Below are 26743 nucleotides of genomic sequence, written 5' to 3'. Positions count from 1 at the left end.
ACTAGATGAATGCCTTATGACTGACTGGGATCCTCAGCTTCCTTCCCCAGCTCTGTTCACTGCTATGAGGCACATCCAATTTATAAAATTCAGAGGCTGTGTTTCCCTTGAAGGAACCAACAATCTCATCAGCATTGAAGAGGCTAAACAGAGAGATGACTGTTCCCTAGGGCAAAAATTTGTGGCTTGTAGTGGAATGCTGGCTCCAGGCGACCTTTGAGATCCTTTCTTCTCTAACAGCCTATGACGTTCCATGCAGCTGAAGAAGGGGGCACAAAGACCAGCAGCGTATTTCAGCTCCTCGTCATAAGAGCCATCGTAATTCAGCATCTGGTATGTGCCAGACACTGTGCTAAGAGAGTTATGTACATCATGTCATTTAAACTTCACATCAACCGAATAAAATATTTATCATCATCATCCCCATTTTATAGATAGGGAAATTGAGATTAAGAAACTTGCGTAAGATTTGAACTTAGGTCTGTCTGACTCCAAAGTTCACATTTTTAACCATTAGACTCAAAGCAGTACAGACCAGATATGCCAGAGGTGGGTGAGTTTACTCACTCATCACCCCTTTGCCGCATGCTGATCCTTATTATTATTTTGTATTACTTTTATTGTCATCATTCCAGTAGATACGCTTAGAGAATTGATTCATGACTGGTTTAGATGAAGGAGAATAGGAAGATCCTTGCTTTTAGAGGTCAATGTCACATAAATCAAGAAGAGGCAATTAATAAGCTCCATTCACTCCCTAGTTTAGTCCAACATCAAAGCAGTCTGGGCAGAAGGCAACCTCAAATTCATCCTCAGAAACAGAAGATCTAGTTTGACAGGCCTCTGGATGCACGTCCCCACTGCATCACCCTCTGACAAGGTTCCTCATGCTATAAATTCATTCATTCAACACATGTTAATTCAGTTCTTAGTGTGTTCCGTGCACTGTTCCAGACACTGGCTTACATCGGTGAACAAAAGAGACAAATCCCTGACAAAGGGAGGACCCCTGAATTTTTAGAATCAAGCTGAGATTTAATACCAGATTCCAAATCCAGGTAGAACAAAGGAACAATTTTGAGAGGGAGGTTAGGACCTAGCAAGAGAAAAATCTCTCACCCCCAACCCTCTGAAGTGAAATGGCCTGGATGATTACCTCAGTAGCTTCGCCATAAGCTCTCTCTCCAGCACATCAATTTAATTACACCAGAGAAGATAGTGTGGGGACTTGGGCAGCAAAATCCTATTTCCCTCAGCAGCCTTGAGAGTCCTCAGTGAATTTCTGTCCCTGGCATGCACTTATTTTGACATTACAATGAAATCTACATTGGCTGTATTTTTGGAGGAAGCCGACTTGCGGCTGCCTGAGAACTTTGCACAGGTCGGAAGAGGTTCTTGAAGCTCTTCACACGTCCCCCTGTGTCGGGGGAGCTGCAGTGGGAGCAGAGGCATTAGGGTGGGCACTCTCTGGGGGGGCTTTCGGCCTGGAAGTCATGAGCACTGCAGAGACAGCGGAGCCTGGGAGCAGGGGCTCCGAGGGATTCAGAACTGCAACAAACACACGTTACTTCAGCGCTTCCCGACCACCTTCTCCTGAAACCCCATTTTTCAAGGTCTAATACCCCATATTTCAACTGCACCAGGTTGCGCCTGGGCCAGATGTTTTCAGCTGGACCATCACCTCTTTAGAGCAACTGTGATTACACTAAGGAGTTTTCCAGGAAATAATTAATGAATGAAAGGAAAAATCTTTCATATATTCCCCTCCAAGTTCAGAGGCCCCTCTGGAGGGTTTTACACCAGTAATTTGAACCATCGGAAGAGCCTCCTGGGCGGGTGTCTAGAGAAAGAAACCGAGCCTTTTCCCCACGTGCTGCTCTGCGTGTGGCCGGGCGGCCTGTGCACTTGCTCGTTGGGAGGCTTCAGCCCATTTCACTTCTCAGGCTAATCTGAGGCAATGGGGGGGAAGGAGGCTCCAGCTACTCCTCTGTTACATCAAAACTCAAATACCTTCTCTGACAACGACTTGCGGAATCATAGACGAGGACTGAACCTCGGACACCATGTCCAGCCTGCAGCCTCTGCAGCGGCCCCCAAACCAGTGCTTCCTTGTCGCTAGAATAGGACTTATTTCCCCTGCTGCACATGCAGCTCTCCCGGGGCTGGGGCTGAGGCGGGGGCCTTGCAAGAAAAACTCCAACACAAACGCACCGCGCTTTTCACGGATTCTGCCCCTTGGCGTCTGTCTGCAGGGCTGCCGCAGGGCCGTGCGGACCTACAAACACACGCTCAAACTCCACAGAACCCTTGGAAGTCCTGGGGCCTCCTAGAAACTGAAAGATTTTCCTTCATTTTTTTCCCTCCTATATATTTACTTCTTAATCTCTCCCTCCTCTAAGAGAAAGAATGACAGTAACAGCTAATATCTACTGAGTGCTTACTATGTGTCTGGCACAATTCTAAGCATTTACATGAATTAACTCATTTATCCTCAAAGCAACATGAGTAAGTCATTGCTTCAGATTAGGAAACCAAAGCATTATACCGCCAGGAAGTGGCAGAACTGGAAACCGAATCCAGGCAGTTTGCCTCCAGGGCTGGGGCTCCTACTCCAAGAACACTGACAATCCTTCCACCTTCTCTCTGTACACCTTTCCAAACCCCAGTGTCTGGGCTGCTGGGAGGCCACGTGGCAGGCCGCTTGGGTGGAGAGGTACCTGAATAGCCTGTGATGTCCATGGCCTTGAGGTTCCGACACTTGATCACCGTGAGGGTGAGCCGGCCTGCTGTGGGCAGGTAGCAGAGGGAGAACATGATCTCTCCCAAATCCACACTTTCCTGCAAAGAAGCAGACGAGAGGGCAGATGAGCGGCCTGCGGCTCCCTGTGCAGCGGCTGCAGGGCAGCGCCAGGGCCCAGGAGAATTCTCTTTGAGGCAGAGTGCCTTGTCTTTAAGACCTGATGGTCTGGCCTCCATGCTGGGACTAACTGGGTATAAAAGGCAGTGATGACAATATTGCCTCTTCAGCAGAATTTGTCCCCTTCAGCATTCCCTCTCAGCTCCAAGCAGTCTTTGGTCCTGGTCCTGGCCCTCCTGCTGTGGTCTTGACCTGCCTCCGTGAGCCCCTGGGCTGCAGCCCTTTGGGGCCCTGCCCTGCTCTCCTCCAGCTCACCCTTCTCAGTCGCTGGTCCCCTGGGCCTCCCGCCCCACCTGGCCTGTGGTCATGACTGTGTCTTGTACAAGACACACTCTGGCCATCAGGTGTCCCCTCTCACAACAGATCTGCTTCTGGCCTCAGCTCAGTTGTTCTGCATCAGTCTCTCTGCCTCAGCAGCTTCCTTGCCTCTCCCGAAACACACCTAGCAGTCTCACTTCCAGGTCTTGCACGGGAGCAGAAGGCTCCGTGATCCCGCTCAGGACATGCTGCTGACCACGGCGACGCACACTCGCCATCCCATGTTCGTGCCAGGTCTTGGGTTCACTTTGTCCTTTTTCCCTAAGTGTGGTCATCCTTCAAAAATGGGCACAGCACAGAGCACGCTCTCTGCCGCCTCTCCTGCCTCCAGGAGCATCACAGCCAGGGGTCCCAGTCCCTGGAGGTTTCTGAGCCAGAGGGAACAGGAAAGCACCAGGGATGGTAAACACGTCTGTCTGTTGAATTAAACAGCACCTCCCAGACTGCATCCTCATCCTGCTCTCCACCTGAAGGAAGAGGGTGCTGTCACTGTACCACCTCCCCTCAGGCGCTGAGGCTGGCTCGGGGCTTCCCTTAGGGTTCCCAGATGCAGAGTGGAGGAGGAGGAGCTCAGGGGTTAGGGTGGCTCTGATTTCAGAAGGGGCCATTTGTTCATTCATTCAGTCGGTCAGTTAGTTAGTCAACAGATATTAGTTGAGCACCTGCCCTGTGGTAGGTGTTACTCTGGGTGCTGGAGACACAGGAAAGAACAAAATAGACAAAAAGCCCACCTTCACGGAGCTTACATTTTACTAGGGCAAAGGACAAGGAAAAAAGTATCCAGGAGAACAAAGTAAGGCAGGGGAAGGGGATATGAAATGCTCATTGCGGAGGCCGTAGTGGTTGAAATTTTAGATAGGCTGGCCAGGGAAGACCCTCTGAGGAGGTTACCTCCGAGGAAGAGAGCAGTCAAGGGAGACACCAAGGTTTTTGTTCCTTCTCCTCACAAAGAACCACCCTCGACTGCGACTCCTAGGGAGCCTGATACTTGGCCCCACCTAGAGAATGATCCAAGGCCCCCCTCACCCTCCCAGAGCATGTGGTCCCAATGCTCTCCTCTAGGTGGCGCTGACACCCACCCTTTCCCTAGCTCAAGACTCTTTTTTTTACACCCCCAATCAAATCCTGGGAGTAGCAGAAGGTGAATCCTCCCAGCTCCTCAGGAGAGGGTCTGGCTGGGGCCGGCGCTGGATACCCTGTGGAGGCAGCCATCCGCACCAGCACACAGAGCCCTGGGGCTCCACAGAGCCAGCGAGCTGAGACCAAACCCGTGAGGTGTGCTCCACGAAGCTCTTCCTCAAACAGCGGTTCCACCTTCGAGGCTCACAGCCGCTCCGTGAGGCAGCGATTATTGTCATTATTCCCTCCAACTCACAGAGGAAGAACTCGGTGTTTAAACTCAGTTTTAAAAGCCCTGCCCAGGCTTACACATCCAGCACAAGACACAGCTGGACTCCGACTCTTAGGAGAACAGCGTCCTTCCACTCACCTAGGGAGCATCTCAAGGTAACCTGGCTCCTCCAGACCTTAGACCACAACTTCCGTTTGCTGGCCCGTCCATATTTACTGAGCACCTGCTGGAGGCCCCGGGCTTTGTGGAGAGTGTACAGTCCCCCTTCAATTGCACACGGTCCAGTGTGGTGTGACCAGCTACAAGAAGGCACAAGGATCCCCATCTTCCTCAGGTGCATCTCCTGTCTCTCTAGTCCCCTAGTTCAGGGAGGGAGACCCAGGAAACAGCCCTGCGACACAGTGCTGAGGGAGCATGACTGTCCCCTCATGCGACAGCAGTCAGGTCAGCAGTGCGCCTGGCTGAGTGCTCCATCTCTGACAGTGGCTCCGAGATACAAGGAGGCCCCCAGCTCCCTTTATTTCCCATATAACCCCGCAAGGTTGGGTCCTGCCCAAAGTTAGAGAAACCCTGCCAGACTCAATAACAGCAATAAGAACTAACACTGTTGCACACTTACCATGTGCCAAGGCCTTAGCTAAATTATCTCAGCGAGTCTTACCATGGCCCTGCGAGGTAGGTGCTCTTATCATCCCCACTGCAAATGGGAGAAAATGACTGTTTCAGGAAGTCACGTAACTCGCCCAAGGTTGCATGACCAGTGAGCGCTCTAGGGCCAGACCTTCAGAGACCAGTGCTGCTGCTCAAATGCCCTCAGCGGCTCCCCTAGTTCGGCCCATCTTCTAGCTTGCACTCAGGACCCTCAACAGCTGGATCCTGTGTTACCTTTTCACCTGATTATTTCTCTCTGTTCCTCTGTGCCAACCCTCTGCTCCATGTGGCTGGTATATCTTTGGTCCCTTTTGCCAAAATGCCCCTTCCTCTTATCTTTTCTTGGACAATTCCATGTATCTTGTAGGGCCCAGGGCCACGTGCCTCACAGGGATCCTCGCCCAGGGTCCAGCCCACAGAGAGCATCTCTCCCCTATGTCCCTGCAGCCTTCCTGCCCCTGAGCTGCTCACAGGTGTTCCCAAGGCCCCCTTGTTGCCGCTGTGCCTCCCACTACCATCTGGTGACTGGAGGCCCCTTTGGGGCAGGGGCTTGCCTTACACCTACTTGTGCTTTGGACGTGCCCAATAGTGCAAGAGGAGCTACACAAATGCCCATAGAAACGGATGGTGACATTTTAGCCAGAAGAACCCTCAAAGAAGTGATTCTTAATATCAACGTTATGACCAAGTCAGGGTCCTGGGAAGGAACCTGGAAGATCCTGTGGCCCCTCTGAGAGGGAATGAACAAAGGCTGCTGTCATGGTTTCTCCACCACTGCCACCCTACAGATGCAGAGTGGAGCTTTCAAAGTCTGTCTTGTCTAGGGGAGTCCAAGTTGATTTGTTTATGGCCTTGGGAGACTTGCCTGGGGATGTGGGGCTACCTCAGGGTAAAGAGAATCAGCTGGGACTCTGTGAACTGCTCTCAAGGATGGCTCCCTCCAGGGAGAGCCCTGACGCAGCAGGCCCCTCTGTTTTCTGCAGGGGTGCCCTTTCTTGATAGGACTGTGGCAGCTGGGGAGCATGCAGGGTGCTGAGTCTACAGCATGGTATGGAACCCCCTATTCCCACCCTGATTCTGCACCCAACACTGAACTCCACTTTCCGTCGTTGGGCCCAGACAGGCGAAGGGAGTGGGCCAAGATCCCACCATGGCTTGGAGACAGAGGGGAAACAAGAGCCAGGGAGCCCGAAGCCCGGTCGCAGGACCTTCTGCTGTGGGTGAGTGGGCCTCACTAGGCCTGACAGCAAGTTGGCTGCTTTTGGCTCAATGGATTGAGGGGGATATTGTTCCTCTGCACACAGAGGCAGCAGAGAACTGGGTGATTAGATAAAAGAAAATAAGTAGGTTACTTTTGAGTAAATAGAGAGAGAGGGACTAAGCAAAGAGAGAGTCAGCATCTCCTGGAAGCCACCTCCCTCTCTGGAAAGGCAGACCCCAGCCTGGCCCCATGGGTGGCCTTGCGAGGCCCTCTCTCTGCACCACCCCATTTCTCAAGAGGCTTCAGCCTCAGATCCTCTGTGCCTTGCCAGCCTTTATCCTCAGTGGGATGTTTGAGAGTCTGGCTTTAATAAAACCAGGGGTGACCAGGGGCTGCAGAACAAAACCAGTACATTATTGCTTTCATCTTCACTTGCTGTTGGAGGGGGCGCTGCCTTAGGGCCTCTGACTAGTATTGAGCTCCCCGGTGCTGGAGAGGTCACTCCTGTCTAGAAAGCAGCAGAAACCAACCTGGCCCTCTTGACTGCTAACCTAGGGGCTGACAGGGTGGATCCGAGCCCAGTAGCAGCTAGCTAAAAGTCTTAGCTAGTGCTTGGAGGGGGTGGGCCTGCTGCCAGGGAGGGGGAACCAGGATGTTGGCTCCTGGAGAATTCTGTCCTTAAGTGCAACCTGGCTACCTGATGTCACTGCCCATTATAGTAGCACTCTCCCCTGGCTGCGGTGCCTTGGCATCTGGGCAGTAAGATTCCTAAAGGCCCATCCGTTGCACAGCATTGCTCTTGCTGGTTCCCAGCAGCCCATTTGCAACAGCTCATTAAAGCACTTCTCTCTCCTTGATGCACTCACATAGCCCCAGGCACAGAAAAAAATCTTATCTCTGGGCTGTCCAGGAAAGAGCAGTGAACCACAAGTCAGGCGACTTGGGCATTAGTCCTTCTGCCACCAACTAGCTGCGAGACCTCGGGCGCATCATTTCACATCTCTGGGCTTCAGTCGGTAAAATGAGGGAGTTGAACTAGATGTTTTGGCCTTAAGGTCCCTGCCAGCCATAAACATCAAGGATCCAAACTGGAAAATCTACCATCAGCCATCACCAGTTGAGATGGCCCAAGGAGGCGTAACTGGCCTCAAGGAATCTACCAACTTTGTCTTGAATCCAAATGCTCTGATTCCTTCCGCTCGCACTGCCTCCAAGTGTTTTGGGCTTCTCTGGGCCTGGCCCTCTTTCTCCTAAACAGGCAATGAGTGGCGTCAATGCCTCTGCGTCTGTCTTGGGAATCCAGGCTGAGCGAAGCAAGAACGATGCTTCCTCATCTCTTAGAGAATACTTCTAGTCTCTTAATCATTAAGTGGCTTGTCTGAATCTCTCATCATCAGCAAAGAAACATCCGCTACACTTTCAAGAAAGCCACAGGAGACCTAAAAGGATCTCTGAAGCACTGGGCAGGAAGTGCTGTTAAGTTACCCTGGGGCAGAGGGGCTTGGAAGAGAGACGGGGTGGAAGCCAATTTGGCTCCAATGGGTAAAGAAGCATTCAGTGAGCAAGCCCTCTGTGCAGGCCTGGGGCTTGAGATTGGGGGCAGAGATGAGTCAGGTGTGGAGGCTGGCCTCCTCTGGTATCTGCCCCCACAGCACCACAGACCTCCTCTTCATAGCCCACGCACCACATTTCATGTTGACTGTGGGGATTATATGATGAATACTGTGTTCTCCCTAGATTACAGCTTTTTAAAGGCAGGGGTGGGGTCTGGTTTTACTCATCATTATTCCTCTCATGTCTAGTCCAGGGCCTGATGCTTAGTAAGTGCTCAGTAAATACTGGCTGATGAATGAATGGTTGAGAATACGCATTTGGGGTCAGGCAGCTCTGGGTCCAAGTGCCAGCTCTGATGTTTATGAGTAGCGCGACTTACTTAACCTTTCATAGTCTTGGTTTCCTAACCCATAAAATGGGGCTAGTAACAGTACCTGCCTCTTAGGGTTGTTGCAAAGATTAAAGGAAGTAATTTGTGCAAAGTGCTTGGCACAGAGTAAGCTCTCAGTAGGTATTATTACTACTATAATGACTACAGTTCTTAGGAGCTCACAGTCTTGGGGCAGGGGCAGAGGAGAGAAAGGCAGAGAAGGACCACCGTTTGGTTTGATGGGAGCTATGAGAGAGGTGTGGACCGACGTGGGAGAGGAGAGGAGGGAACAATAACTCTGCCAGGGACTTCTGGGTAGGCTCCCCAGAGGGGTGCTATGCAGTAGGATCTGGCAAGGTGAGTAAAGGGATTTGCTAGCAGAGGACATTCCAGGCAGAGGGATGCTTGGGCACATAAAGACACAGAGGGAGGGGACATGAGAGGTTCCATGTGGGGGTGGGGGGCCAGAGCACCCAGATGGCACTGGGAACGCTGCAGGGCCTGGCTGTGTCTGCCTCATGGCCCACACCGCGGGTGTGCCGTTGCCTCTGCAGGCCACGGCAGACGTCCTCTACACTGGCTCCTCCTCCCCTATTTCCCTCAGTCCACACTGTCACTTTCCTTCCCCCCAGACCCTCACAGCAGACTATTTCATGTGTGTCATTCATTCGTTACCCACCAACCAAATGTTCAGGAACATGGGAGACAGTCATGATAAGACAGACCAAGTCTCAGCCCTCCGAGCTTGTATTCTAGGAAAGGGAGACAGAAATCAACCAAGCAAGAGCGCATCCGAGGGCGACGAGTGAACCAGTGACAAGACAGAGGGTATAGGAGGGGTGGGCTTTAGACTGAGTGGTCGGGAAGGCCGGTCAGACCTGAAAGAGGGAGGAGGTGGCCAGCCAAGAGGAGGAAGAGCACCGGGCAGAGGGACAGCAAGGAGCACGTGGGGCTGGCACACGCCCGGGGGTGGGAGGTGACTGCTGTGCTGGAGCACAGTGGGGAAAGGGGTGGAGGCGGGGGGTGGGATCTCAGGGGCAGGGCCAGACCTCAGGGGCCATGAAAGATGTTTGGATTCTGTTCCCTGTGAAAAGCAGAGCCGTGGGAAGCAGTTTGGAGACCTCGGCAGGCTTGTCGAGAATGGACGGCAGAGGAACAGCAGAAGCCAGAAGTATCCTGGATTCCCTGCGTTCCTGCAGCCTCACACCTAGCCACCCGCCCAGCCACGCAGTTCTGCCTTCTAAGTGTCCCCACGCTGAGCCCTCTCATCCCCTCCCCTCAGCACTACGGTAGCTCTGACCCACACCCTCCCTCGCCAGGACATCCAAGCTTTCTAACCCCCTTCAACCTCTCCTCCTTGCTGGAACCAGTGGGTGCTTCTCCTGCTCAAAATTCTTCCATGGCTCCCCATTCCACACCTGCTTTGTAGTTGGAAAACCTCTTCTTCAAATGAAGTATTATCCGGAAGCCCAAATATATACAACAGATAAAAAGTGGCTCGAGACAGGGCACCCAGAACTCCTGCCTCCAAGCCCTCAGCCTCCCTCCTTGGAGCTTCCCAGAGTCAGCGTGACGTCACTTGTCCACAGAACCCAATGGCACTTGGGTTTCTTCAGGATGTGGCCTGCCACTCTTGCCAGCCATCCTGCTCCACTGCCCCACATCCTGTGCCCTAATCACCATTAACACTTACTGAGTGTTAACTATGAACCATCCCATCCCAAGTGCTGATGCATATTAAGCTGTATGATCTTCACAAAAGCCTTATCAGATGGGTACTATTATTATCCTCATTTTCTATATGGGGACACTGAAGTACAGAGACATTATGCAGTTAGCCCAAGGACACACAGCTACTAAATGGCAGAGCTGGGATGTGAACCCGCACAGCCAGGCTCAAGAGACCACAGTTTTAGCTACTACACCATCTCGCCTCTCTGTGACTCCCCTCCAAACACTCCAGGTTCTTCTGTACCTCCATGCCTTTGCCCTGTTCTTTCCACTGCACGAAATAACCTCTGCCTACTTCTGGCTGTCCTGAACCACACTCATCTTTCCAGGCCTGCTGTCCTGCTCCCTCCTCATGGGTCATCTTCACTCCCCTGCTCTGACTTGGGGGTGTGCTCCCATTGATCCAGGGTCTAAAGGCCTAGGGACAAGTATTACAAATGCCATAAAGCAAAGGCAAGGCATATCTGAGACAAAATCTGCAGGATCTGGTGACCCACTGGATGAGGGGGCTGCCGTGGAGAAGAGCGGAGACTGACACTCTGCCCGCCCTGCGCCCCCATGGCTGGCTCAGCTGTCTGCTGGGAGAGGGGGGCCGAGGGGGTGGGCGCTCCTTCCTGGGGTGCTGAGACTGGGCTCCTGCTGTGAGCACTGGGCCTGGCTGCCGTGGGTTGGTTCCCTGCTCCTCCTAAGGTCTGGGCTTCCAGGGCTCCAGGGAGAAGGCTAGGGGTGGCCGAGGTGGAAGGACGGATGCTCCTTCCGTGCTCCCTGCTGGGTGCTGGGGCAGGTTCTGTTTGTTCTGAGTTCCATGCCTGCTTTCTCTCTCAAGGACTTTCAGCCCAAGGGCTTTGCAGTGTTATGAATAAAGGATCCAGCAGAACTGAGGCGCCTTAAACAAACACCATACACTCCAACTGCAGCCTGTGGTGTGGGCACTGAGCACTTGAGACCAGCCATGGAGAAGAGAGAGACCCTCTGGCTCCCATGGAGCCAGGAGATGCGAGAGGAAGTGGGCGAGATCCTCAAGACTGGGTTTGGTCCTGGGGGATCTGTTGAGCAACTAAAGCACATCGGTGGGAGGCAAATGTTTCTGCATCTGAGCATCTTCAGGGAAACAGATGGTTTTATTTAGGAAACTTTCTCAGCCTCTCCTCCGTGAACCTGCCCTCAAAAAGAGGTTTGGTGTTTCGCACGCACCATTACTTTTTGGGCAAATATCCGCGAGTGAGTCAGAATCACCCTGGGAGGTGCAGATCTCTTGCTAACAACTTTTAGAAAGGTGGGCGGAGAGGGAGAGGGGCTAGGAGGGTGGAAGGAGCTTGAGGCAAGTGGAGTTTGGAGAAGTTCTAGAAGAGATGGAGACAACATCTGGTCAAGCTGAAAATTCTGCACCTTGGGTGCTTGTCCATGAGAGGCCAGGGCCTTGGAGCTCACCTCCCCTCTGGTCCTTCCCCTGGCATCTTCATTAATGACAGAGAAGAAGAAGTGGCGCGTTAATGAAGTTAACGATAAGAATCTGTCTTCATTTCTTGCCTCAAGTTGTCATGCTGTGTGGCTGTCAGACAGCCGTCAATTTCCCCCAGGAAAGGGTGGGCGAGTCGGTGGTGAGTGATCTGATCTCTGCCCCGAGCAGGGCTGCGGCAGCAGGGGCTCTCAGCAGGAGGGAGGATGCCCTGGTCCCAGTGGGGTGGTCTCCTGGGGCAGCTGCAAACAGGTGCCCTGGGGGATGCCAACAGGCGGGGCTTCGGTCTTAGCCAAGTGCACACAACTGAGCTGCCAGTGACAGGGGCTTTAGCTTCAGTGTTTCTTTGCTGACCTGAAGGGTTAGGTCCTTACCCGCCGCCTGCACCAGACTCTTCAGAATCTCTTGGTCTGGCTGTGGTGAGGCTGCTCTGTGAAGAGCCTCTTTACAGCCCTTCATGGAGTTGACCATCCTGCTCTTGAAACATCTACTTCCTTCGCTTCTCCTCGCACCTCTCCAGCTACTCCTTCCCAGCCTCTGCTGGGTCCTCTTCCCGTCCCTGCCTGTGCACAGCAGCACAGTTCTAAACACTCCTTCTCTCCTCGCTCATCCATAATGTTAATGCCCATCTCCACGCTCATGACTCCCAGATTTATGGCCCCTTCACAGACCTCTTTTCTAGACTCCAGACTCATATATCCAACACGACATCTCACTGTGGACGTCTCACAGAAATCTAAAACTTTTCAGATGCTCAAAGGTGAACTTTCATCTTCCATTTACATTCTCCTCTTGTTTTCCCCAACTCGGGAAATGGCCCCTTCATCCACCTAGTTGCTCAAGCCAGAAGCCAGACATCATCACCGATGCCTGCCTTCCTCCCTCCTTTGAATTTAGGTTATCACCAAGCCCTGTCAATCCTATCTCCAAATTCCATCTCGAGTGTACCCACTTCTCTCCAACTCCAGTGCCACCCAGAGGGCAAAATCATCCCTCACCAGCCTGCATGCAACCGCCTCCTCATGGACCCCCCTGCTTCTCTTTGTGCTTCTGCTGCATTTCCACACAGCAGCCAGAGAGCTCCTTCAAAATCGTAAGATGGATCACGCCACTCCTCTATTCAGAACCCTCCAATGGCTTCTCCTTGCAGTAGAATAAAAACTCAAACTCTTACCGAGACCTACAGGCCCTACATGATTAGGGCCCAACTCCTTACCCTCGCCCCTACCACGGCCCTCCTTACCACACTTCAGACTCGCAGGCTTTCCTTCAGCTCCTCAAGTGTCCCAGGCTCTTCCTGCCCCCAGCACTTTGCACATTCTACTCCCTCTGTTTGATCATTCTTTCCCCAACTCTTCCCTTGGCAAGTGTCCACTGATCCATCAGGCCACTTCCTCCAGAGTCACAGACCCTGCTCTAGACTGTGTGTTCCCAAAGCACAGGAACTGGAGCTGTTTTCTGAGGGCCAGGACTAAGGTGAAGCAACCAGGTGCCCAGGGTGCAAAACGGAAGGATGCCCTCATTCTCAGGCTTGTACCTGCCTCCAAAGGTGGGCGCCTCCTTAAATCTTGCCTTGTTTTCATTACCCTAGTCCCAGCCCTATATTTTACTCACTGCTGTGTTCTTAGGTCCGAGCACAGTGCCTGGTATATGACACATGCTCAACAAATATTTGTTGAATTAACGAGCAACTCAGCTTTGTGGGGCTTGTCTGATTGAGAAGGTAGTGAAAAGGATTGGTGACAAGAGTGGGCCCTTGCTTAACCTCAGCCCCTGGTCTGTCCAGGGCTGTCCCTATGGGTGATGAGATGGCTTCAGGGTGGAGCCCCACAAAGTGTTCCTCAGCATGTGGTCTGAAGATCTCCTGCACTGGACTCACTTGGGGAGGTGGGGACTTGATTCCCGAGCTGCGCCCAAGATCTACGGAGTCAGAATCTCCGAAGGTGGTGTCTGGAGGTGTGAACAATCAGTGAGCTTCCTGGGTGATTCTTATGTATCCTCAGTTTGTAACATAAGGAAAAGAAGAGGTTCTGAGGCCGCCCTGCATCAGACTCTATCAGAATCTCTGTGACATGGAACATGTCCTCATGAAGCATGACCAAAGTCATTCACCATCAGTGCTGCCAAGTAAAAGTCATGATCATAAAAGGGCCTCTTCTTTGTTAGGTGCAAAGGAGGGTTCCGACGGATCAAAGCCACGTGGGGTCCTCATGGAGCAGCTTACTCTCACCCTTCACCTTTTCCCTATGCACCACAGGTACACTGGAGACCTAAATTTTTGCAAGAAGGTGACTCACCCAAATTTAGAGGGTTTAAGAAAATTGGATAGTGTTTTAAAGATGTCTGACGCCACTCTGTAAATATTCCTTATTGTAATGGTTCTCGGGTCCCTGATCAGCAGCATCAGCATCACTTGGAAACTACCAGAAATGTACCTTATTGGGCCCCACTGCCACTAGGGGTGGGCCGAGCAATCTGTGTTAACATGCCCTCCAGGGAAGTCTTAGGAACTGAGAACCATTGCCTTATTGAGTGAGAAGAACCAATTGAGCATTCACACTCCAGCCAGGACTTGGAAGTTTCTTCCACTTCTTTTAACCTACTTATTTTGGCAAGAAAAGCCAAAGTCAAGAGAGGAGAAGGGGACTAAGAGTTATGGAACATCTATTAGTTTGTGGAGACCATGCTTAACATATATTTAATCCATCTCATTCTTCCAACATTCCTCGGAGGAACCCATAATTATTGCCATATTGAGGTTCATAGAGATCAGGTAACTTGCCTAAGGTCTCAGAGTGATCAACCAAGTCTGAGTTTGGACTCCTGTCTGTTGACTCTGAAGGCCTTGCTCTTCTCCACCATCCCACCCAGCCTCCCCTGGAAATGTGCATGCTCCACCCTCTCCACCCTACCTTCTGCCCCTGATTATTGAGGATCAGGTGGGCTAAGGACCCATGTGGGCTTTGAGGGAAAAATTTCTTGGTGTTCTGGAAGTGAGAAGCACTAGAGAGGAACTCTCTGAGACTTAGAGCATTCATCTCTCTCTGCCTGCCCCAGCCTGCTTCCTCTTGAAAGGAGACAAATGGGTGGTGTCAGCCCGCATTACAGATTGTGAGGGGAACCAACTCCTGCTTACTTAACCCAGCTAGTGCTGGCACCCTGGCCTCAGCCTGTCATTCCTCACAAAAAGAACCTGTATGTCATCATCTCATGAAGTACTCAGTTGCTCCAGTGGACACTGCCTTGTGGGAGAGGTTGGAAGAGGAGGAGGCTGGGCCAGCGGTGGGCAGAATCCCTGGGACAGAAGCTCTCGTCCCTATGCAGCCACTCAGCGGAAGGAACCTGGGCTCTTTCTGTACAGATCTTCCCACCTGAGCTTCTTAGGGGTGCAGCCCCTAGGACTGGGAGGAGGAAACCCATATGGGAAGAAGCTGGGCCAGGAGAAGCATTTCCCTCTGTCTCCTGCAGAGTTGGAGTTATTTTCCTCACTTCTATTTTCTTGCTTCCTTAGGTCGTGAGGGAGGTGAAGGGATGATTTGCAGTCCCTGTGGGCTTCCTGGGAGTTTGCAGGTGTCATATGTCAGGATTCATTCCCTTGGTGTAGGATCTTTGTGGATCAGAGCAAGGTGACGGCAATCACATGTCACCAGGGAGCAAGAGACCACAAGTGATTGGTCCATCATCCAGTCCTAACTCCCAAGCAGGACCACACTAAAACAAACAACAGAGGCCTCTTTTTAAAACATCTCACTCACACATTTTCCAGTGTTTCATCATCCTGGAACTCAGGAAGTTCTCCCTGATGTCTAACCCCATGCTTCTCAGGGCACTTATGCCCTTCCCTCCTAGTTCCCACCTACTGTTTCAGTCATCAAAGACTTGAAGACTGTATCAGTTTTTAGTGTCTTCCCTTCTCCAAAGCTGAGAAAGTCAGTTTCCTTGGCCTTATAAAATGTCCAGGCATTTTGACCTCATCTAGGCCCATGATAGTCATCAAGAAAGAACTCTCAACTCGGGGTCTGGTGAGAAGCTAGGGTCTTGGATTTTCATCCCACCAGGGGAAAGAGATCATGAATCAGCCACAAGGGAATTAGTACAAACAACCCCAGTAGGGATGCAGAGGGTTTGGGGCAGGACCCGGGGTTCAAATCCTTGCTCTATTGCTTTCCAGCTGTGTGACTATGAAAGTCATTGAACTTCTCTGAGCCTCTCTGACAATGAGCATCAGCCTCCTTGAGCTCGTTCCCCATTGGGCAGCTGCTCTAAGCCCCTGATTTGGAGGCATGTAAGGAAACCACAAGGAAGACTTTGCCAGCTGTGAGTAGAAAAATCAAGATTCATATGCAGCAAGCATACAGTCTGTTTGTAAACCTCTTATTCTCCTGGCATGTTGGGGCAGGTGGTGGCCCTGTACCCACGGGGTGTGCTGTCCAGAGCCCATCTGGTGGGGTGAGTGACCAGGTGTGCCTGTAGACATCTGCGTTAGCTAGAGGAAAAGGAAAGGGCAGCTGCCTTGGGTATGCCCCTGGGTGTTGGGTGGGAATGAGGACTTTATCTTTTAGCCTGGGTTTCAGAGGCCAAGCTCCTGGCTTCAGGGCCCATGGCAAGCTGTGCTGTGGAATTAGGGAGGGCAACTTGTGAGTCTTCTCAGGCTTCAGCTCAGGTGTCCCCAGCAGCAGGATAAACTTAGGGGTAACATCGAACATCGAGCCAGGAGGCCAGGGTTCAAATCCCAGCTCTGCTGCTAACTAGTGAATGATCTAGGGCAAGCCACTGTGCCTCCCTGAGCTGCGGTTTCCTCAGCTGTAAAATGAAAGCCTTGTACCAGACGACCTGCCCTTCTGAGGGGTTACCCGTGAGGATGAATGATGTGTGCATTTAAACAGCTTGCGTGGTGTCCAGTGCAGAGCAGACTTTTCATACATTTCCTCAAATTTTCAGGTCCCTTCCTGCTTTGTCCTGCTGTGGAGCTGCATCTGGTGGCTGACTGGGGGTGGCTTCAGCCATCTCTAAGCTGCATTCTGACAATGCATCACCGGAAGAAGAAGCCAGTGGTGGGAGAGGAGGATAAGGAAGGAGGGAACATGGTTCCACAACCTCTAAAGACGCCTGAGGAAGTGCAGAGCTCTGTGCCGGGAGGCTGTTCTGAACCAGGCCCCAGGCCTCCCTTCCCCCTCTGCTCACCCAGGAGCACGATGATGAAACACCAAATTAGCTTCATTATTGTAACTCCTCCAAAAATTATAGGCCGCATGTTCTGCCAGAGCCAGCTAATGTCTCCTACTGGTGAGCAGGTGACACTAATGGTTATTTCCTCCCTTCCAGGCACCAAGTGCAGAATGGCAGAAACAGAGTGTAAGGCTCAGGCTGGCAGGCAGCGTTGGGGTGGGGAGGAGAGAGACCCATGGAGCCAAAGCTCCTGGCCGCCCCTGTACCAGAGCCACGGCTAGTGGGTGCCTGGGCTCCAGAGCAGGACTTCTTTCAGATCCTCCCCTCCTAAAGGGACTGCCTCGTGGTGCTGAATGGGCCTGGAAGAGCTCCCAGGAAGACGCCAGCCTGCTATCAAGGAAAGGCCATTCCCCAGGGCCACACCCCTGGCCCAGCCTCAGCCCCTCTGCCTGGGCATCCGCAGGGCTCCTGCTACCGCTGATGTTGCTGCTGTTGAGGAGGGGCCTGCTGCTCCCTGGATCTCCCCGTCTCTCAGGCTCCTTCCCCAAGTCGCTGCCCAGCTTTTCCTGTGCTCCCACGCAGCAGCAGTATTTTCTCTCTCACCTCTGCCTGCCTCCCTCCCCACATCTGCCTCTCCTGTCACACCAGACAGAGCCATCTCCTGTCTGTGTCAGCTGAGGTCACTCTTCCTCAATGGGGTAGGCCTCAAACTGGAGTGGAAACAGCCCATTCTCAGGCAGACCCAGGACCCTTCCTGCCAGGCTGGGCAATGGGAAATCAGATTCCAGGACCTGGGCTGGCTCCTGGAAACCTGTGTTCACTGCCGTCCACACACCCCAGAGCTCTGCCAAGCACCCAGAGACTCTGTTCTAGCCCACCCTCTTTTTAGAGAGTAGGGTGGGAACGGGGTCTCTTAAAGAATTCCTAAACTGAGCACTTTCTGCATTTAGTAGTTTCAGAGTAAAGACGTCTCTGTGATCCTCGGTGTAAGAGCCCAAGAGTCCTTAGATATTACAAAGATCCCTTCCCAATTTGACAGATCAGAAAACCAAGGCTTTGAAAGGCTGTGTGGCCCAGTTAGTGGGGTTTTCCAATTCCCAAACCACTTTGGAATCCCTTTCTCTAACTTTCAAATTTCATTCCACATGTATAAACTGAATACCTACTAGATGAAGGCAAGGGTTACGGGCTACAGGGGACAAACAAATAAACAAGACCAATGGGTGGCAGTGGAAAGTCGAGAACCCTGGATTCCAGGGACTGCCTGCTTCTACCATGGTGAGGATGATGACAAGAAAGAACCTTCAAGATACTGCTCATAGCTGGCATGAATCGAGTGCTCGCCGTGTGCGGGGCCCTTGGCTGGGAGCTCTGTGTGTTTACGGAGTAGGCATTATGCCTACTCACATTTTACAGATGAGGAACGAGGCCCAGAGACATTCACAGATATTAACCAGGCCACTTTGCTAAAGGGGAGGGGGTGTGGCTCGAACACACACAGCCAGACCCAGGGGCCACCCTCTGACCACCATGCTGAACCAGCTTGGTCTTCTGAAAGGTTGTCATGGGGAACCATATTCGTTATACTCAGTACCCAGTGTCTTGGTTTCCCCTGAAGCTTCTGCAGCCCTGATTGTGTGTGACAGTGCTTTGCATATGTTACCCGTTTTTATAAATCTTTTTAAAAGAATCTCATTTGTCACAACAAATTTATGAACTAGATCTTATGAGTACCCTTCTTTGTAGATGAAGAAACTGAGGCTCAGCGGTGTTAATAAGGTTTCAGAATTCAAAGACCACGCTCTGAACTGGGTGTTCCTTATTCGCTCCTGTCCTAGGACCAGGAATACCTTTGTTTTTCCTAAGCATCTGGTTTACTTCAGGGACACAGAATAATTGTGTGACCGTTTCTCCTCCTGTGTAGCAGCCAGAATGCATAAAATCGACTGTGTGCCGCTCCAGGCAGTGTGTGGACGGCAGGGCACGCACCTTGTGCTGTGGCCTCTCTGGACTCCACTTGACTTTCTTTCATTTATGCTTTTGCTATATTTATATGATGTTTTAAGCTTATTTTTAATCATGTTATGGGTCTTGTGAGCTAGCTAAATCCTGTTTGGAGCAACACAAAGTGACAGACAAAAATAAATCAAAGTTTTTATTACATGCTGTGCAAGCTTCAGACAATTCACTTGGTCTGTTTTAGCTTAAATTTTCTCTATCTGTAGAATTAGGATAAGGCCTCTACAAACACTTGCTGAGGATTAAATGAGACAATGTGTGCAAAAAGGCTCTGTAAACTCAAAATGCTATATACAAGGCCAGGTGGACTTGTTATTAATAACAAGATGGGGGTCCCTGCCCCTGGGTACCTGTACCCTGAGTGGTCTGGACCCAGGGATTGGTGAGCAGGGCCTGGCTGGCTGGGACTCAGTCCCACATATTGGGAAGACAACCAGAGCTGCTGGTGGGTTTCTCAGAGTCACTCAGTGCTGCCCCAGCGGGCGAACAGAGCCGTGCCAGACCTCACACTTCCCATACCTGGAGGCAGGACCTAGATTGAAGCTGTTCCTGTCGCTCTGCCACTGGCGAGCTGACTGGCTGAGGAGGGGCAGGTGATATCCCCAGGGCCACCCCAGACCCAAGGGGAAGGTCAACAGTTCATTGTGAGGTTGTAGGGCTTCCCAAAGAGTCTTCCAGGATGTCTCAACCTCATTGCCTGGGAAGAGGAGACCAGCAGCCCCTCCCACTCCTTATATCTCAGAGAACTCAGGGATTCACAGACAATAGATAAGCTGTGGCCATGGTGTATGGCGAGAAAGCAGGCCTGGGGCCCCCCAGATCCATAAGCCTGTCTTCACTACCCCACCTCTAAGCCTTGGCCTTGCACACCTAACAGGTGCCTTCCTCGTGTTCTCCACACCACATCCTCCCTTTCTTTCCACCATTCTTCCAGAATCACTTAATCCCGAAAGTTCCAGCCCTAACCTAGCCAGTGCATCCCTCTTTCTCTGTCTCCAGCACATCCCTGGCCCTCTCTGCGTTCATGTGATTTTTCTAAGCAATAGGAAGACTTTGGATTTCATCAAAATGTTAATGGTGGTTATCTCGGAATAATGGGTTTATGGTGAATTGTATTTTTTTTTTGTGGCTTTCTATGTTTTCCAAAATATTTAGAACAAGAATATAACGCTTTGCCTTGAGGCAAAGAAGGGTAAAATATATTAGAATCATATAGCTTTTAAAGAAAATGATCTCAATTTTGATTCTCTGTTCTATCACTTTAAAACTGACTCTGGGGAATTTCCTCAGTTTGCCTCATCTATAAAATTGAAATACTGATTTCTTACTGCGTTGAGAGGGTTAACTTAGATAATGTGCTTGGAAAGTGGTATTATTGTTGTTAGAATCAGGAGCAGTAAACTGTGGCGAGAACCTCTGAAGGCCCTTTCTCACTGACAGTTTATTACATCCTCACTGCAACCTTGTGAGATAGGGGTTATTTTCCACGTTTTACTAAGGAGGAAACAGAGAGCTGGTGTGATTTGTCTGAGGCCACACAGTAGAGGAAGGATTCAAGGCCTGGTCTCCTGCTCCAACTCCTGCTTACCTGCGGATACTTGAGGGCTGGCACCGTGTTGGCCTAATGCCTTGCAGAGGCCTCATGGATGCCGCCTGACAGACCAGAGCTGACCATGTGGTCTGGAACAGTTTGCCCCCTTATCAGTGCCTCAGCTTCCCCAAGAGTGAACGGAAAGGAGAATCTTTATACTCCTTTCTCCACATGTGAGAGACACAATCTGAGGTGGAAGCAGTTGTGGGCTTATTATAGTCAGCCACATGGGTATGTAACAAGCTGCATAATATTCAGGACACAAGGTCTTCCCGAAATTCTTCTTTTCCAATTGCAGTTTCTTGGGGCAACCAAAAAGTATCCCCCTCTGGGCCGCTGGAGTCCTCTGGGGAGGGGAAGTGACAAAAAGCCAATCAAACAAGTTTGTGTCAGGGACCCAGCGTACGCACGCATGTGTGTGTGTGTTTGTGTCTGGGTCTGGCCCAGGGAGGCCCAGGCTGGCTCCAGCTGGCCAGACTCGAGGTGGCAGGGAACTCTGGTGGGATTCTCCCTTCCTATCTGATAGAGGAGGAAACAATCACTCAGCCAGGGTTCTCTGGTAAACATGGCCCAGATAGGGTTGGGGGATAGTTTTCCTTAGAGAACACTCACTCCCTAAAGAGAGCTGGGTGTCTGCCCAGTCTTGGATAGGATTTACTAATACAAAAAAAAAAGCCCTGTCAGCAGGAATTGGAATTATAAGGGCACTTGCGGCTTGCCTTTTTCTCTGACCCTGGCCTCTTTTTCTCCCTAACTGTGCCAAGAAAGTCCAGAAGCAAGAAGGAAGTTTGGTCCTCATGTTTCCCCCCTTAAAAGCCACCTCAGGGCCCCAACCCCCACCTTCAAAATGCCTGTGTAGGGTCTCCCACCCAGGACAGCTTGTCTGCTCCAGAATTCTCCTGAGTTACACTTCCGTCTCCCCACCGCCCTCAGGCCCTCGAGACTTAGCTGTTCTGTGTGTCTTGTTTTCTGCCTTCTCGCTTCCAGCGGACTCTCTGTTCATCGACACACCGAGCTTGGGGGATGGTGGGGAGGGCTCCTCAGTACCACTCTGGCAGGGCCCTCAGGGAGTGACTCAGCTGGAGATGGTTTCTGACAACGTGGAGGAGGCATTTTAAATGAGCAGGTGCCTCAAGTCACCAAGCCAGCCTGTCCCCAACTTCTCAAGAAGAGAAATGCTTATCATGTTTTCATGACACACCACCAGAGCTGTTTTTCTCTCTGGAAGTTGGACTGTCCCCAGCACATGGTCCAATGTGTCACTACAGAGATGTGTCACGCGGCCCCTGGGGAAGGAGCCCCACACCAGCGCTGTTCTGGGGGTGTGGGAACAACCCCTCCCGCCCCTCCCCTCAAAGACGCGGCCCCCTTATTCCAAGACGCTGCCTTCCTGGGGGCAGCAAAGCAGCTCTGGGGCGGGCTCGCTAGGTGGGGAGGGGGCTGAGGCAGTGGCTCCGTCCTGTCCCCCCTGAGTTTCTCCTTTGTTTCTTCTGAGTTTTCTCTTTGGTTCTAGCTGCCCCATCGTGTTCTGCACCTGCACTCTCTTTAAAGCTCCAACCCAAGTGTCGACACAAATCTGGTCTCATGGCTCCCACAGCATCCCTGAAATAGCCTGGCAATGTGAACAAGATCCTTGTGAAGAGATAGCTTGGTATCTCTAAATACCAAGGTAAACAAAAGGAAGTCATCACAGACAATGCCATGGCCCACAGGTGGAATGCCTTCGGAGTCCTCAGTCACTGGGCTCCACCCTGCAGGGCTGGGACAACTTCACAGGCCCCTCCCTGCATTTTTTCCCTGGCAGCTTTCTGCCCATTTCTAGGAGTGGCATCCTCTCTTTTCTCCACATCCATCTGTGGTCTCCTAACAGCCTGCATCCTTCCTGGCTGAGACCCCATCCAATCCTTCTACCAGTCTGGGGCTCCCTCTTAGGCCTCATTTTGGTGAGAAGGGCTGTTTCATTCTCAGCCCACTGGCAGAACTGGGAGGGCTGAGATGGAAAGTGGCTTCCCCTTTCCTATCTCCGGTGGCAACTCCACCTATCCCCCTAAGGAGAGGGTTCTTTCCACACACACAGGGCCAGCCCAACACGCCCCTTTATGGGCTCACAGAAGGCCAATGGCCATAGCAGTTCTTAATTAACAAGAGAAAAGGAACGCTATTTAAAACCACAGTTGCCTTCTACAGAGGGTGGAGCCTGGGAAAGGCAGTATACCACTCCCAGGGTCCCACTGCTCCCAGAGAAGATGGCCCTGTTATTCAATTGAACTTTTTGGGTTCTGAATGTTCAAAGATGTAGCTGGAACTAAGCCTGGGTACAGCGGCTGGAGAGAAGTAAATTGCCCAGGGCAATTTAAAGAGGGGCATTGTTTGTTTATTTGTTTGTGTTTTGAGGCCTGGAGCCTTGGGGAAGGTAGAGAGGAGCCAGCAGGATGACAGGAGCCAGCACCCTATGGGAGGCAAGACAGAAGAACCTTTCCGGGCATGTGCCCACCAGCAGTCTACTGTGCCATGTGAGGCTGTTCACTGGGCGGTGGGGCGGTAAATACCCAATTCCCAGGACAACAAACCTCCAGTTGAAGCACTGCTACTCACTGTGTGTTGCTTGGGGTGAGGTGGAGCTGGGCTTGTGTCCCATGACTGGATCAATGAAGGAAGAGCCACCAGAGGTGGAGAGGAGGACATTTCAGAAGAGGCAGAAAATTAGAGCCCAAAGCTATCAGGGGAACATCTGCTTTCCCCATCCCAGGAGGAGGCAGGATCTTGGGGAAAGCTGCTCTTAGCCAGCTCTGGGAGGCAGCAGAGAGGAGAGTTAGGCGCACAGACAGCGGAGCCAGCTCGCCTGGGTTTGACTCCTGGCTCTGCCTCTCATTGGCTTTGTGACCTTGAGCAGGTTGCCTGAGTTTCTTCTTCTGGAAACTGGAGATAATAACAGTACCCACCCTGCAGGGTGGTGGTGAGGATTAAATGTAAGCTATAGCACTCAGAGCCTGGCACGAGGAGGCAGGGAAGCCCAGCCGACACTCTGGGTACACCTGCAGATGGATTCCGCACATAGACAGTAATCTGAGTCCTGTTCTGTCATCCATTCCCCATCTCACCTCAACTCCCTCCCACCCCATACACACGCAGAAACATGATTTCTGATCATAGTATAAAATAGCTCCTGGGGAAACCAGTCTCGTAGTCAAGGATGTTGGTACCCTCCCTGGATTCCAAGCTGTGCCAAGTCCAGATCAGCAGGGTAGAACTCAAAAATGACAGACATGGAAGTCTTCTGATGTAGTCATTGGTGTTTCTCAGGCCATCAAGAGAGCAATGCCAGCCTGCGCTGGCCAGAGAGGAGTGAACGTTTAAACACCTTGCGCCACCCCTCCCATCCCAGGGGCTGTCTCCCTACTCTAATTCCCTCATCCCAAGGCCAAGTGGACTCCATGGAAAACCCTCCATCCCAAGTTTCGTGGCAGCCCTAGAGAGACCCTCAAGGTCTCAGAGACTTTGTCTAGGAAGGAAGGTATTAAGTATTCACGGAGAATGGGTAGGTGTCAATTCAGACAGGAGAGAAAAATGTGGCTACGGGGGACGACTGATGAGGATGAATGAGGGCCAGATGTTGCACAGGGTTGGCGGGGGGAGTGGGGTGGGAGGAGGCTGACTGCTGGAGAGGGAACACTTCTCTACATTGTTGCCAACACTGAAACACCATAAAAATATGCTAGCAATTGGACAAGGTTGACCTAAACTCTACAGCTCGCCTTGTCTCCTCCCTCCTCCAGGGTATAAACATTGATGCGCAGTGGGAGGCTTTAAGGTTGGGGGTGAGTTGGTTTAGGGTCCAAGGCACTTTGATAAACGGTCTCTCTTTCCTCTTTGGCTTTCTTGCTGATGTTGCTTATAGGTTTGCCTATTTCTAGTCTCAGGAGAGACTGTAAGTCTCTTGCACGGAAGAGACCAACTGTTGACAGAGAGAATGCCATCTTTGCTCTGCTCCCTCTGACACTGCATGCACGGGCTCCTGGTCTTTCCTTGGCCCTCCTTCCTGCAGGATAGAGAGCTCACAGGCACAGAATGATGACAGTGAGTGGGCAATGGCCTAGGAAGGGAAGGGGGAATAGTGAATTAAAAAAAAAACAGGGTAAGAGAATTCCCTATAAAAACCTAAAGACAAGGAAGGCAGTGGGCAGAGCACAGGACTGAGTTTCATGAGCCCTGGGTTCTGGGTCTAGATTTGTCTGGACTCACTGAGCCACCCCAGACAAGTTGTATGACTTCTCTGGTCTTAACTTGCTCACCTGTGGCAGGAGGACATTGGGCCAGATCATCTCCAGGGCCCTTTCCTGCTCTGACCTTCCCCAGGTCCATGAGCATATGCAGTCATGACACAATAGTCCACAGGAAATTAGAACACCCTCAGGGGCCGCCCCAATTCTCCCAAGTTGGTTGCTATTCTGGTCATAGTCCCATGCTGTGACCCCAGTCTCTTTGGATTATGGCTGATCTAGGGGACCCACTGCAGTCCCTTCCTCCTGAATGAATCCTGGAGTTCGAGCATCCTTGACAGTGTCTAGAGGGGATGTTTGGCTGTTGTTTTCCTTGTGACCAAATAATCTCTTTCCAGGAGAAAATGTCACTGTGGGTTATCAGGTGATAGAAGCAACAAGACAAGCACATACGCTCTGCGCAGCAAGGTGGGGGGAAGTGCATAAAGGCACCAGTGTTAGAGGAATAGATTTTTGTTGATGCATGAGCTTGTTGCTTAATGATTTCCCATTCATTCTCATGTAAGGGAAAGATTAGATATTTATACCATTGAGATGCACAGCTTACCAATGAGGTGCACGTGGGGCCGGGGCAGGGCAGGGTTGGCTGGCCCAGCCAGCTCGGAGTTGTAGCAGCTGCAAGTGGAGAAGGGAGGCCGAGCAGGGCTGCAGTCTGGTTGCCAGTGGGAGCTGGGTTCTGCAGGAAGCTGGCCAGAGTGGGCAGTGGGGCTGTCTGGATGCTAGGAATTTATCAAGGGTGAGATTAGAACTGTCTCCACTGTTCTAAGCCTCTGGCAGCCTCTTAAGGCCATTTCCTCTGAGTCTGCAGGGAAGGACCTATTGTGAAAGGCTGAGTTTAGAAACAACTTAAACAAGAATACCCAAGGCCAGTCAAACGGCTATTGAGCAGCTCTGCTTACAGGCAGGTCAGAGCCCTGTCTGGACCAATTTTCTTTGTTTTCCAGCACCACATGGGAAACCTTTAACTCGTGTACCCAAGAACTGCTACTGGTCCCAGTCGACCTCAGTGAGAGGGCGGGGAAGTGCCAGTGCACATCCATCACCCTGCTGGAGGGAGGACACGTAGACCAGGAGCTCTCAGCTTGGTGCAGGGCCTGGTGGCTCTCTGGAAGTGTGAGCCCTGTCTCCTGAAAGGACATGCCACCTGTGGGATGGAGCGCAGAGCCCACACCCCGCCTCTCCCCCTTTCTTGATGGCTATTCAGCACTCCTTTTCTATAGGACCTTTGGCCTCCTGGACAGTTCCAGAAAAGCCGTCCTATTGGCTTCAGAACCTGGGACCCGACAGGGTGAGCCACATTCTCAGGCCCTGAGCTTCGAGCATGGAGGGACTCCTTGGTATACCCCCTCCCAGTTTCCTCCCAGTCCTTATAGGATATAAGCTCTGAGGGTAGAGCTGCTGTTCTTGTTACCTGGAGCAGGAAAAGCTGCTCCTGGCTTTGATGTTCCCATCTGACCAAGACATCCTTCCAGAGAGGCTACTGGGCCCCTCCTCTCCTCCCTCTTCAGGAAAGAGAGCAAAAGAAAGATCCCACCCAGCTGCCCTCTGCATTGGCAGGGGCTGGAGGAATAAACTGGGTGGGGGCTTGGTCTGGATATTTCCCCCCGTTGGCCTGAGGGCACGGGTGCAGGGGGAGAGCTCAGCAATCCAGCGGATAATGAGGATAATGAGGCCAGGCCCGAGGGGGTGCAGGGGTAAATGAACGTTAGCGAAGACAAGCAGGCAGTGAGGCAGCTCCCGCTGAGCAGCAAGTAAACAAGGGAGCCTTGCAGCCCCGCAGCAGCTCAGGCGGCTTCGGGGTCAGGCGGGGTCAGGCAGCCGCTGAGGGCACAGCCAGGGCTCACTGGGGCAGCTCGCAGAGCAGGCAGGGCTGGCCGGTTTCATACATTATTCACAGCAGCCCTGGCTGAGGGCTTGGGGATCAGTCTTCTTGACTTTGGGCAGCAGCCCAGGCCCAGCCTTGCTCCCTTCACACCTCCTGGGGCTTCCATGTGACCCTGATCTGCCTGCAGGCCTCTTTTGGAAAGCTCTCCCTCTCTGCTTCTATGCTGGCTTGATCCTACCTGCTAAAGTTCAGACACCAGGGAATTTAAGGCAGAATTCTAGAGACACTGAGCCTTGCTGCAGATTCC

At 51.9% G+C, this 26743-nt stretch overlaps 1 protein-coding gene across 13 annotated transcripts in view; it reads right to left on the bottom strand.

Annotated features, from left to right (window-relative positions):
• The window catches only part of SYT6 (synaptotagmin 6), a 59031-nt gene that overhangs the window by 9471 nt on the left and 22817 nt on the right, over positions 1-26743 (bottom strand). For all 13 annotated transcript variants that reach the window (XR_011438758.1, XR_011438754.1, XR_011438755.1 and 10 more), the window contains exon 4: positions 2718-2838. Coding sequence is in view for 7 of the 13 variants with exons in the window: in XM_070267215.1 (XP_070123316.1) it covers positions 2718-2838 (121 nt within the window). In the remaining 6 variants the exon portion in view is untranslated. The remainder of the gene's footprint in view (positions 1-2717; positions 2839-26743) is intronic.

This window comes from Equus caballus, chromosome 5 (genome assembly GCF_041296265.1).
Source record: "Equus caballus isolate H_3958 breed thoroughbred chromosome 5, TB-T2T, whole genome shotgun sequence".
Taxonomy (NCBI): domain Eukaryota; kingdom Metazoa; phylum Chordata; class Mammalia; order Perissodactyla; family Equidae; genus Equus; species Equus caballus.
Note: the sequence above shows the minus strand (reverse complement) of the source record. Positions and strands in the feature narration are given on the sequence as shown.